Source organism: Dreissena polymorpha, chromosome 3, assembly GCF_020536995.1.
Source record: "Dreissena polymorpha isolate Duluth1 chromosome 3, UMN_Dpol_1.0, whole genome shotgun sequence".
NCBI lineage: Eukaryota > Metazoa > Mollusca > Bivalvia > Myida > Dreissenidae > Dreissena > Dreissena polymorpha.
In genome coordinates, this window is record NC_068357.1 from 63,496,094 (window position 1) to 63,508,101 (window position 12,008).

At 34.6% G+C, this 12,008-nt stretch overlaps 1 protein-coding gene across 1 annotated transcript; it reads left to right on the forward strand.

Moving 5' to 3' along the window:
- Positions 1-1,942: 1,942 nt before the first annotated feature.
- On the forward strand, positions 1,943-5,724 carry LOC127872279 (uncharacterized). Its single transcript, XM_052415608.1, has 2 exons — positions 1,943-2,067; positions 4,387-5,724. Exons 1-2 carry the CDS (start codon positions 1,984-1,986, stop codon positions 5,722-5,724), a joined length of 1,422 nt encoding a protein of 473 aa, XP_052271568.1. The 5' UTR covers positions 1,943-1,983.
- The last annotated feature ends 6,284 nt before the right edge of the window (positions 5,725-12,008 follow it).

A 12,008-nucleotide genomic window follows, 5' to 3' on the forward strand; every position in this document is an offset into this window, starting at 1 on the left:
ATCCAGGGAGTATAAATTGTGATCGGTGTTGTTATGTATGTGCAATTACGATTAAGTACAGTGACACCGATACATTTAACATGTGTGGATTTGTATTGGAAAGATACACAGCTGTTAACATTCACTTCTGAGTATTGAAATGCAAACTATTGTTTTATGTGTTTCTTTGTCAAATTGTTGTTGTTTTCTAATTGAAAATAAACAGTTTCAAATGAAAACGGTTATATTGTTGATTGTCATTATTTTTTAACAACTATGCTTTCATATATATTTTTATCACGAGATTAATCAAACCTCGCTTAACAAGCGGTGTTTGAATTTGTATAATGTCGAGGACGAAATTTTCTCGGAGAGGGGAAATGTGTTACAGGCGTATTTAAATTGTCGCTGTTTTAAATATAGTTATTTCATAAATATATTTATTCTGAATGACATTGAAGTAAATTATTTTTAAAGGAAACATTGCTCTGATTGTTCAATGGTTGGACACAGTAGATTTTAATTGTAAATAGGATTAGTAGCGTTCTTTTGTAGTAATTGATTAGTGTCCAGTATGTAGAGACTGAGTAGAAAGTTGAACTGTTTTTACTAACATCTTAATACGTTAATTGGCTTGTCACGCATGAGATTATTCACTCAACCGCATCCGTGTGCATGAATGACTATTTCAAATGTCATTCTTTGCATATCTTTCATGCTGTCAACCTGTATATTTATGATATTAAATCGTAAATATAATATATTTAGGTAAATATGCATTTTATACATCTTTTCTATTGATGTATGTCGGTTGTATTATTGAATTTATTTTGTTGTAATAGTTGTATTTTTGCATTAATTATGTTTGTCTTTTACCGTCGGAACACATTATTTTAAATATAATTGAAATTGCTACTTATTATAAGAAAGCCATTCTTTGCATATCTTTCATGCTGTCAACCTGTATATTTATGATATTAAGTCGTAAATATAATATATTTAGAAACCTTCAACGTGTTGGTCGAAAGAACCCTAAACGCTCATACGGCAGAAATTACTAAATATTATACGCATTGGAAAATTATAAGCAAAAGAAATTCAAAAGTGTTAGCGGATCACAAAATTGACAAATTCCTACATATGCTTTGGATCGGTGTCAATATTGAATCAATACCGATCTAATTATTGAATGGCTAAGCCTATTGATACATGTTTGAGAGCGATGCCAAATGGTAATACGAGACGAAGGGTCACACAATTTGTTATTGTCACGGGGCCAATAAGCCATTACATTTAACTTCTAGTTTAGAATATTTTACGAACATTGGAAAACGTTGTCTCAGAATAAAATTCATCGAAATAAATCGATATGAACACTGAAAAGGACTTGTTTGTGTTTATTATGTTTTAATGACTATGTCACATGCTCTACGTTCATCGAGTGATCACACAAAAGGCAAGTTCATTTGTAACTATCTTTCGCAGTATTTTTAATTTTTAAATTAATGCCATGACGTTTGTTTCCCATAAAAAAATGTAAAATGTATATTGCGAAAATATCGACTCTAAATTTTACTTCAAAGTTTTTAGTGAGATGATTTTGAAATCGAAAGCAAAATTAGTTTCAAAATTACTTCTTTTTTCTAAATTCGACTGTAACATTGCAGTTTCTACTCAAATAGGCGAGTGTTTGCCTTAAATGGTTGAGTTGTGTATCTGAATCTTTTTATATCACATATATGTGCAAATAATTATTGGTACTTGTATAGGTATTTAAATAAAAAATGGAAAATCGAATGGGGAATTCCATGTGTTTATTGCAAAATCATTTTGTTCAGGAAAGTACTTAAAAGCAGTAACAGGATCATAATAGCAGACTAATTTGACAGCGTTTAAATGTTTTCCAGATCCTTATAATTGCATGGGCTAATTGATAAACTGCTGAGAGATCTCCCTTAGTATTTTTTAAATGTTCAAATTAATTTGTAATTGCAGCCGACTGAAATGGCAGAAAGAGGCGAAGATCGTAGCATGTCAGAAACCGAAAGGGATCCAATCCATAGCAGCATGTACAGCACTCACTCTCGGGTACGTTATGTACTAATAGGGCTTCCTAAAACAACAGCTTGTAAAGTCGGCACTCGGAGGTAAGTAAGAGACAGAAAGCGTTGCAAGATATAGAAGCAGTCTGTACATTATGCATACGCAGGTGAGTCAAGGACCGGAAGCGTTTCCAGACATAGCAGCCTGTAAAGTCGTAACTCACGGGTAGGTTAGGGACTGAAGCAGGTCCCCTGTACAGTCATCACTCATGAAAAAGTCCGGGACTGAAAGCAATCACAGACACAACAGTCCGTACAGTCATCACTCATGGGTACGTAAGGGGACTGAAAGCGTACTCAAACACAGTACACTGTACAGTTGTTATTCATGGGTAAGTCAGGAACTGAGAGCGTTCCCAGACACAGCAGCATGTACCGTCGTTACTCATGGGTTAGTCAGGAACTGAGAGCGTTCCTAGACACAGCAGCCTGTAGAGTCGTCACTCATGGGTAAGTCAGAAACTGAAAGCGTTCCCAGACACTGCAGCCTGTGGAGTCGTCACTCATGGGTAAGTCATGTAGATTCATCACTATCGAGTTAGTCAGGGACTGAAAGCGTTCCCACAAATAGCAACATGTACATTCATCACTATCGAGTTAGTCAGGGACTGAAAGCGTTCCCAAAAATGGCAGCATGTAGATTCATCACTGTCGGGTTAGTCAGGGACTGAAAGAGTTCCCACATCTAGCAGCATGTAAATTCATCACTATCGGGTTTAGAAGCGTTCCCACAAATAACTACATGTACATTCATCACTATCGGGTTAGTCAGGGACTAAACAAGTTCCCAGATACATAGGCCTATAAGTCGTTACTTTCGAATTAGCCTGCCATTTGTCTTCTGAATTAAGTAAACAAATCTGAAAATGCAACTGTTTCTGCAGAACATTGAAGTTGAACGAAGTTAAAATTGTATTGTTAACAACTTACTTAATTGTGTGAGCATAAACACAGTATAGTTCATGTACTAAATGACACTTTCAAAAATATAGCTTGTACCACTTGTCTCCACTTGTCTATATTTGATATTGGAGATGCAATGATTATTTTGCAGAATAACATGGTTTGGATCTATGGAGGTTATTCGTTGCCAAATAACCAGCCTTGTCAAAATGACAATTTATACTTAGATCGCACTGAATAGATTTGTTTAAATATAAAATGTTGCTTGTAATCGGTCTTTTGATTATCTCAGTTTTACTAGTACCGAAGAATAGCGAATGCTCACGTTTCTTTACGATGGTGAAATGGGCGGGGAAATGGGTGGAGCTTATTAATCTATTTTTTTCAAAACTTGTGAAGCTAGACTTTACATACCCGAATCATGATGATCGGAAAGTGCAAAGATGCGCGTGTAAAAGCAGTTTCGGCAGCGTTCTATTGTAGGCGTAAACATTAATATTGTATATCCTGAACGTCAGGATGAACACTCGGAATTGTCTCTCTGGTAGTACTAATATTTAAATAATAGTTTAATAACGTGCATCTTATTTTATATAAATACGAGTGTACATTGTTACATCAACAAACCTCGTTTTCAAAATACACTTTTTGAGTTTACAAAAGAAGAAACGCATATGTATTTCACCGGAAACAATATATTTAACACAGATCAGCATGACTCGATTTTTTGGCAACGAATAGCCTCCATATGGTTCTAATCATAAATGACCATTATGCCTTGAGTGTGATTAAATATTGGTCCCCAGCTAGATCAAGTTATCACTATATATAGATGTGCATTCACATGTATACATATTATACTATACATTATTTTCAAATATATATTAATTTGTATAAATTATTTATTTATTGATTTAAATATCATTCTCTTTTCGATAGCTCACATTAAAATATAAACTGTTGAGCAATGTACATGTATCGTGTCTGTTAGAGGAAAAAAGCGAAACGACATTGGTTTGACTATGGTCAATATTTAATGGAAATACCGTCAGTTATACACATTGTAATCGCAATGTGTGAGGTGCCGGAATAATGTAATTTTTTATCCACGCTCTTCAATTTTACTCAAAATATAACGACTTTCGTCTGATTTTATGTGTTACGTATAAGTAGTTTGAACATGACAATTATAATGCAGAAACTGTGAATGCTATCGGTAAAACAATACGAATAAATAAAATTAAAATATCGAAATAAAATATCATATCTGCATAAGGAACCATTGAACATTTTATCACAAACTGTATCATGTAATGCAAGCGAATTGTACAATACTGGATTATAATACAAGTAAAAAGCATAACTTTTAAAGAGAATGTAATAGTTGGATCCTGTTTTTCAGGATTATGTCGAAGGTGTTTCGGTAGAAGTCTGTAATATAATGACTCAGCTGGGATATGGAGAGGAAATCAGACGGGGACGTATTGAGAGATACAGGGAACGTGATATGTTGTTTAACGCAAGCTCCTATCATTTCACTCACTTCACAGCTGGCAGTAAGGCCGAGGGGCTTACCTGCTGGGCAGAAAGCGACCATGACTGGTTGCACGTGCTGAAAGATGTCGTCTGTGTGGAAGCTGAAGTCGATCTACACACCATACCAGACCACACAGAAGTATACAGGATGGATACACGTACATACCCAGGGCACTGCAGGATGTTACTGGAGAGACGTGCTTCCACACAAATTACCCTCATTAGTAATTCTCTTTGTGATGACGGAAAAGGGAATGCTTTGCTAAGCAGCAGTTTATTTCTTGATGAATTGTCAAAAATTGAATTAAAACACGGAGTTCGACTTGAACGCGCGGGGCCCTCACTACCGATGTCATTAAGTCGTTTCAGAATTAATGTCGACAATGTGCATGCAATACACTGTCAATGTCCCTGCATCCTGCAGAGATGGGCTGAACGACCTCGACATTGGCCGTCACCGGATGTCGTGCTGAAAGTTGTGTCATTGGGATCTTTTGTTACCCCAAACGGATTAAAAAAAAGTGAATACAAATATTTAGAGTGGAGAATTTGTTTTAACATTGGTGAAACGGAACTCGTTAACAATCTAAATGGCACTCAAGCAAAATTGTATGTTATTTTAAAAATGATTGTAAAAGAGGTACTGAAACCAACCAATAAAGAAATAACATCCTTTGTGCTGAAAAATATAATACTTTGGCAAGCTGAAAGCAATTCGCCCGCAATGTTTCAAGAAAGGAATTTGATCCATTGGTTGCATGACGCACTGGGAACACTTAGAACTGTAATAGCATCTACACAGCTGCCATACTACATGATTCCTGAGCGAAATTTGATGGCAGATTGTGGGTTGCATGATGAACAACAGCATAAATGGGTAACAGATGTCACGGCCATGATTGAAGAAGGTCCAAGGGCAATACTTAGATTGCCAAAGATACGACAGGCCATTATTTGTCACCCAGAGCCGCTGTTGTGGTTCAGCAGGAGAAGGATGGAGCTGGAGATGCTGCAGCTAGAGTTAACGAAAAATTGCCTTGTTAACTACGGGGAGTGTGATGACACTGATATCATCCTGCAGATAGTGAGACGCATGAATGAGATAGTAAGAGAGGTCTGTCTACGGATGTTTATAGAAGGCAGTACTTTGAATGAAATAGAAGGCAACGTTATGGAAGGAGTACTTTCTAGAATGTTGATGTAATTATGAATGCAAGTGATATATATATATATATATATATATATATATATATATATATATATATATATATATATATATATATATATATATATATATAGTAGTGGTGGTGCTGGTAGTGGGGTGTGGGTTGTTGGCGACAGTTTGTCAATCGAGCATATTTGATCTGGACTGTTGTTATTGCATTCCAATTGTAAAACTATCGGATTAGCTTATACCGTTATTACCGATATGTATACTTTTTGTCAACTATTCTTGAAACTGCATTTAAATATTCCTGTACTGTGTTTACGCTCTCTTGGAAATTTTTAAATAAACAATATACATGTGTCACTTTTTCATATGTTTGTCATAGCCACACAACTGTCATTTTTTGCCACAAATCATGTCGTTCATCATGCAATTTCAATAACTTGCCACAAAAGACCATCTCGAGGAGAGGATGTGGTGCGTGCGAGATCAGTTTCCCTACCTCAACGGTTAAGGTCAAAGTTAATGATCAAAGCTTAAATTTGGACATAGAACAGCTTGTGTGAGCTGTTACTTCATCGTTCACCATACAGTTGTTAAACTGTTCACCACAAATGTGCACCATGCTGAGATGGTGTGTCACGTGTAACAAGCGTATCCCTATTGTATAGGTCACCATCACGCACAACTGTCATAGGTTAAATTTGGCTATTATTGCCAGACATTAATGAATTCATAATTTATCTTGCAATTAAAAAATAATTTACCAAAAATAGTAACTTTATGAAGAATGTGTGTCACACGTTTGGTCAAGGTCAAGGTCACATCAAACTGCAAAAAAATGTTCATGGTTAAGCTTGTTAAATACTTTCAAGAATTGGTGACAGTGGGAATTAAGTTACCATCAAAATCATTCGGGCAACGAAATATTAAACTAACCATAAATGAAATATGAAGTGTTATTCAATTTCACTTACTAGTTTTACATGTATTTGAACACGTCTACTGTCATAGTTGGCAAACATGTGTTTATGTTCAGAAAGAAAACGAGCTATATTCAATCAAAGGTGGTTAGCGTGTGGCTATGATATTAATTAGTGAAAACATTATTTTGAATGATAAATTATATTTTAACGAAAAATCAACTTTCTGGAAAAAAATCACTATCAAATATATATATATAACAAGGTATCCAACTCGAAATCACCCGAAAACGGGGTGCATCGCTTTGAACAGCCATTAATTCTTGTATAACTTATTTTATCTTGAAACTTCTATTGCATTAATGTTTTTTTTATTATAAAAGTCGTCAATTTTATGTAGATTTCTCTATGGTTTGAAAAACATTTAGGCAAAAATTACGCATCTAATATAAATTTCAAATAATTTAGAAAATATTCCCTTTTATTCAGTAAGTTTATCGGCCAATAACAATACCACTTCATTGAATTATTTAAAAGTTATAACAAACATTAAATGTTTTTTTATCAAATGATTCATGACACGTATTACAGATTGATAGGAATTCCCGCCTAGAATGGTCATGTTAGTATAGAAATACTTTATATACAATTTTATAAGCCTTTGGGTGTTATAAAGACATGACATATTTAATGAAATGTCTCAAAGTGTAGATTTTTTTTCATTTAGTAAAAGAAAGACAACATTACTGTTAAGAAGCTGAGAAGAACTTGTGGCTGAATACAAAGAACAAGAGGCTATATAGTTGTTGAAAATAGATGTAAACATCATTTTATATGAATTTTCTGATAAAAGTGGTATGTTGAGTGAAAAGGGGAGATACATTTTCAAGAATAAACAATATAATTATAAATGTTTTGGTGAAGTGCATGTCATCCAGTATTATTATAGTAGCAGTTTTGGTCTAAAAAAACTATACCATTTTTACAGTTCATAACCCCTTATTGCAAAATAAATCATTAAACAATAGAATTTTCAGAGTAACCTATTAAAACAAACATAAAATGCTTTATTAGAACCTAGATATTTTCTCTGCACTCATTTGTCATCAATTACTTATGATTAAAAAAAATATTGTTTCATGCTACTCATGATACCAGTTTTTTCGACAGAACATAAATTACATTATTTTAAAGTGTGTAACCCCTTGTTGCCAAAAAATTCATAAAAAATATAATTTTCAAAGAAATCCATTAAAACAAAAAACAAAAAAGAAACCGCCTTTTTAAACCTTAAATATTATTCCTGCAAGCATTTTACATCAATTATTAATGTTTAAAAACATCATTGGTTCATGCTTATGTAAGTTGCTGAGGTATCGGGCCATTCAGGGGCTATCATTTTAATGGTAGACCATGGCCGAACCGTTCTGCGTTCTGCGCTTATTTGGATGTAATAGCCTCTTGAGATGCGCATGTTATTAGAAATTGCAACGTGTGCGTTCTATTAACATTGCAATAGACCCTTAAGCTTCATGAATATAGGCAAAAATTAGCCCATTGTGTTTGCGCACCAATGCATGAATTAAACTAATTCATACAATAACAATCAATTGGATTATTTTATTTATCGAGATAAAACAATACACGCGTTATTACAAATCTTAAATCTGTTTTAGTATATAACAAAAAGTCGTAAGATTTTGCATATCCCTCGAGTTCGAGTTCGACGTCATATCACGTTACGCGACGACAAGCTGTTGTTTTTTGCAAACCTTTGATATTCTCGCTTCGTGATTGAATCGCAAATACCGGTAATCTACAAAAACATTATAGTTGTAGTTCACCTTTGGACAAAATTTAAAAATGATGTGTTTGATTCGCACATTTTCGTTGTAGTTATGATATATGTGAGGAAACAATAATACTGAACTTTTACCATGCTCTCAAATTTTGACGATTTTAAAACCTGAAAATTATAAAGCGTTGCATTATTAAACGTTTGAATAATTTGGAGAGATCTGTTGTTGTCGTTATATTTTGTGACACTACGAGGATTGCTTATATAAAGTACAAAATACATCACTTATTGTATGAGAACGGATGGCCGATAAGTCTAAGCGTTAGACTTTTACTCCAGGGGTCAGTGGTTCGAGCCCAGTTGAGGGTTATATTTTTATTTCTTTAATTGTATTCTTGTTTTTTACTCGAGCTTTTTAAATCCAATGTTAACATTATCATTATAAGCATATAATAACAAACTTCAATATCTGCCCAAATCGTGAATAGGTCCCTTTATAACTATCGTTGCGATATGTAAATATTCACATCACAAACACAAGCTACCTACGTATGTACGGTTTAGGCATATTTATAATACAATATCTACAATACTTATTTGTTGTATTGTATTAGATGTTAATGCAAATTAAAAAACTATCTATACAATTGCCATTGATGCATGCTATACACTATGTGTATAATTGTATGCGAAAATTGTGTTCCCTGATTTTCTGAAATTTTTTGTCGTCAATAAACTGAAACTGAATCACAAATGTATGAATGTAATGTTTACTCGAATTGATAATTAGCTGAACAGTTTTGTCACCATTTACAATTTTACACGTATGTTGTATTTTCCGAAATCATTTACTGCATCTTTGCTTTCTAATCGATATATATAATTGGAAATATAATTACTTTAGCAGTTTAACTTCTTTTCAATGAAAAATGTACTTTATGACTAAATGGGTATTAGGCGTAATGCCTGAACTTACGGGCTACCTGAAATATAGGTCAACGATATCATATACAGCATTGCACCCATGTAATGTATTCAACGTTCTCGATTGAACACATAATATCAGCACCATTGATGCAGATCTATTGCATTCATACCGAGGGCTTTTTGAGTAAATGCTCGCAGCAGCGAACGAAATTTAACTAAAAGTAGTAAACATAAATAACCCTTAAAATTATTCAAGAAAGTGATCATCCTATTGTCTGCCCTTTTATACTCGACTCCACACTGCCTGCTGGAAAGCAAATTCAGATTCCTCGAGTTGTTTACGCTGATTAATAATCTTTGCTTTAACTATGGTGCGTCTTCAGCTAACTTAGTTAACAAAGAATTATCTTAGTTCGAATGCATCGAAAGCATAAGGCTTATTCAAACGCTATCGATTCCGTTTCCTGAGCATACTCAGTACTTTGTCTCTTTAGGGCGATATAAAGAACGCCCCCACAGTAGGGATAGAACCATTGACCTCACAGTCGCTACGGTCACACGATAACCGAAGAAACTAAACTGTTCTGTGTTGTGTGTATACTAAATAAAGCTTCTGATCTTGCGTTTGACCCGGAACCATTTTTCACTCGGCTGAGATATCATCAGAACATATGCACCAAGTGCTCGTGGTGAGCTATTGTGGCCATCGTCATGAGTCGTAGTTCGTCAATTTTAAGCTCTTTATTGCACTATATGCCACCAGGTCAAATCCTGGTAAAACATTACTATCGTTCTAGAAGCAACATTTATTACTCAATCTTAATGAAATTAGTCTGTTTATTTTGTTATCACTGTAAAGGCCGTATGTATTGCTCAATTTTAATTAAACCTGGTCAGAACATTTATCTGTACAGCACTTAAACCGTGTTTGAATTTCAGTTACTTCAAGCACTCAAAAACTAGGTAACCAGGTAAAGTATAAGAAAGAAACTTTAAATCACTATATGGGCCACATTTCTTACTCAATCTTGATGAAATTTGATAAATGTTATCTTGACAATATTAATCTCGATATCTCATTTGGGTCACGTTAATTCACGAGCTCAAATCTTAGAAATATGCACATATATGGCTCAGTCTTGATGAAACTTCAGAATATACATCTTAAAAATAACAAGGCTTAATTCGAATCTGAAGAATGTGCATCCACTGTTCGTGGTATAACGTCATATAATGTTCTATTCTCGATATGTGTATCGTATACCCATACGCATGGTACTAATATCATTTAACTTAATATGCAGAATCCCTTTATGGCGGACATGCGCATTGGTATCAGACCACTTCGGTCCAATAATGTTGCACGAAGTTACTGCTCTCTGATTAAACATATGCCATTTCTCATTTTTTTCCGTTTCGATTAAAATTTGATAAAAGTTTCAATGCCCTCTTGTTTTAGGGTGGCGCATATTCAAAGTTTGAATTTCCAGGGAGTTGTTGTCCTTTTTTACCGCATTTGATCTAGGATACTAACGATTCGAACTGTACATGTACTACACTTAATAAGCAGCATATCCTTATTTGGTGGACATGCGAATATGTTAAAGGTTGTTCCGCTCCAATAACTTATCTGGCACTAAGTGACGTTTGACTTATGTTATGACATTTTCTTATTTATTTCACGTTTCACATTAAATGATGATCAGATTTCGATGAAACTTAACATGTATCGTAAGTTCAGATTGTTTATGCGTATATTTTTATGTCTTTTCAATGCAGTGGTTTTAGTGAGTAATTGTCGATTGAATAATAATTAGTTTCCAAACATTAAACCCATATATTGACGAAGCGCATCATCGAAGAGCATCTATCTGTTTTACTGACAATCTCGTTCCTATGTATTTGAAATATTTCAAAAGTAACCAAAACAATACAGCGATATGGTATGTCTGGTACTTTTGTTTGTCGGTTTTAGTTGGAATCTTTTCAACATTGTTTCAGTCTTTTAACGTCGGTCAGCTTACAAACTTGCATATAGGTGTGTTGCTGTGTGGGGATGGAACCCGCGATTCTCGGACTTAAAACCCATCGATCTACCAACTGATCTAGCTGGCCCGGTATGGGGTTGGCGCTATGTTTTCAACGAAATTTAAATTCCTTGTTCATAGATTGGCGGCCGGGCTTCGTCAAACTACTGTTTTCGGGTCAATAATGTAGTTTCGATTTACCAGTGTGGATGAAATCTTGGATATAGCTTGTATTGGGACCCAGCTTGGGCTTGTATTTGTGACTAGTGGGAGCAATGTCAGTGTTCTTAAAATAAAAAAGTAGTTTCCGCTCATCAACTCAAGTTTGGACGATGGTTTTTTACTGAAATTGTGTGTGAATGTAGCAAATATGCGGGCCCTGCTAATGGTTTAACGAGGGGCCATCCGGTCATTTATACTGACATTAGAACCAAAACACAAAAAAATGAGTTCGGATTTAGGTATTGAATTGAAATTGAGTGTGTTGTTAGCTTACGTGCCTACCTGGCCTGTGAATGCATTCGGTTGCAGTGATATCCAGGTGCCTTTTACTAAACTTAGTAAAAATAAGGTTTCTGTACAATAACTTGGGTTTCGATTGAGTACTGCACCGAACGTTTGTGTGTAGTAAACTTTTTTACATAC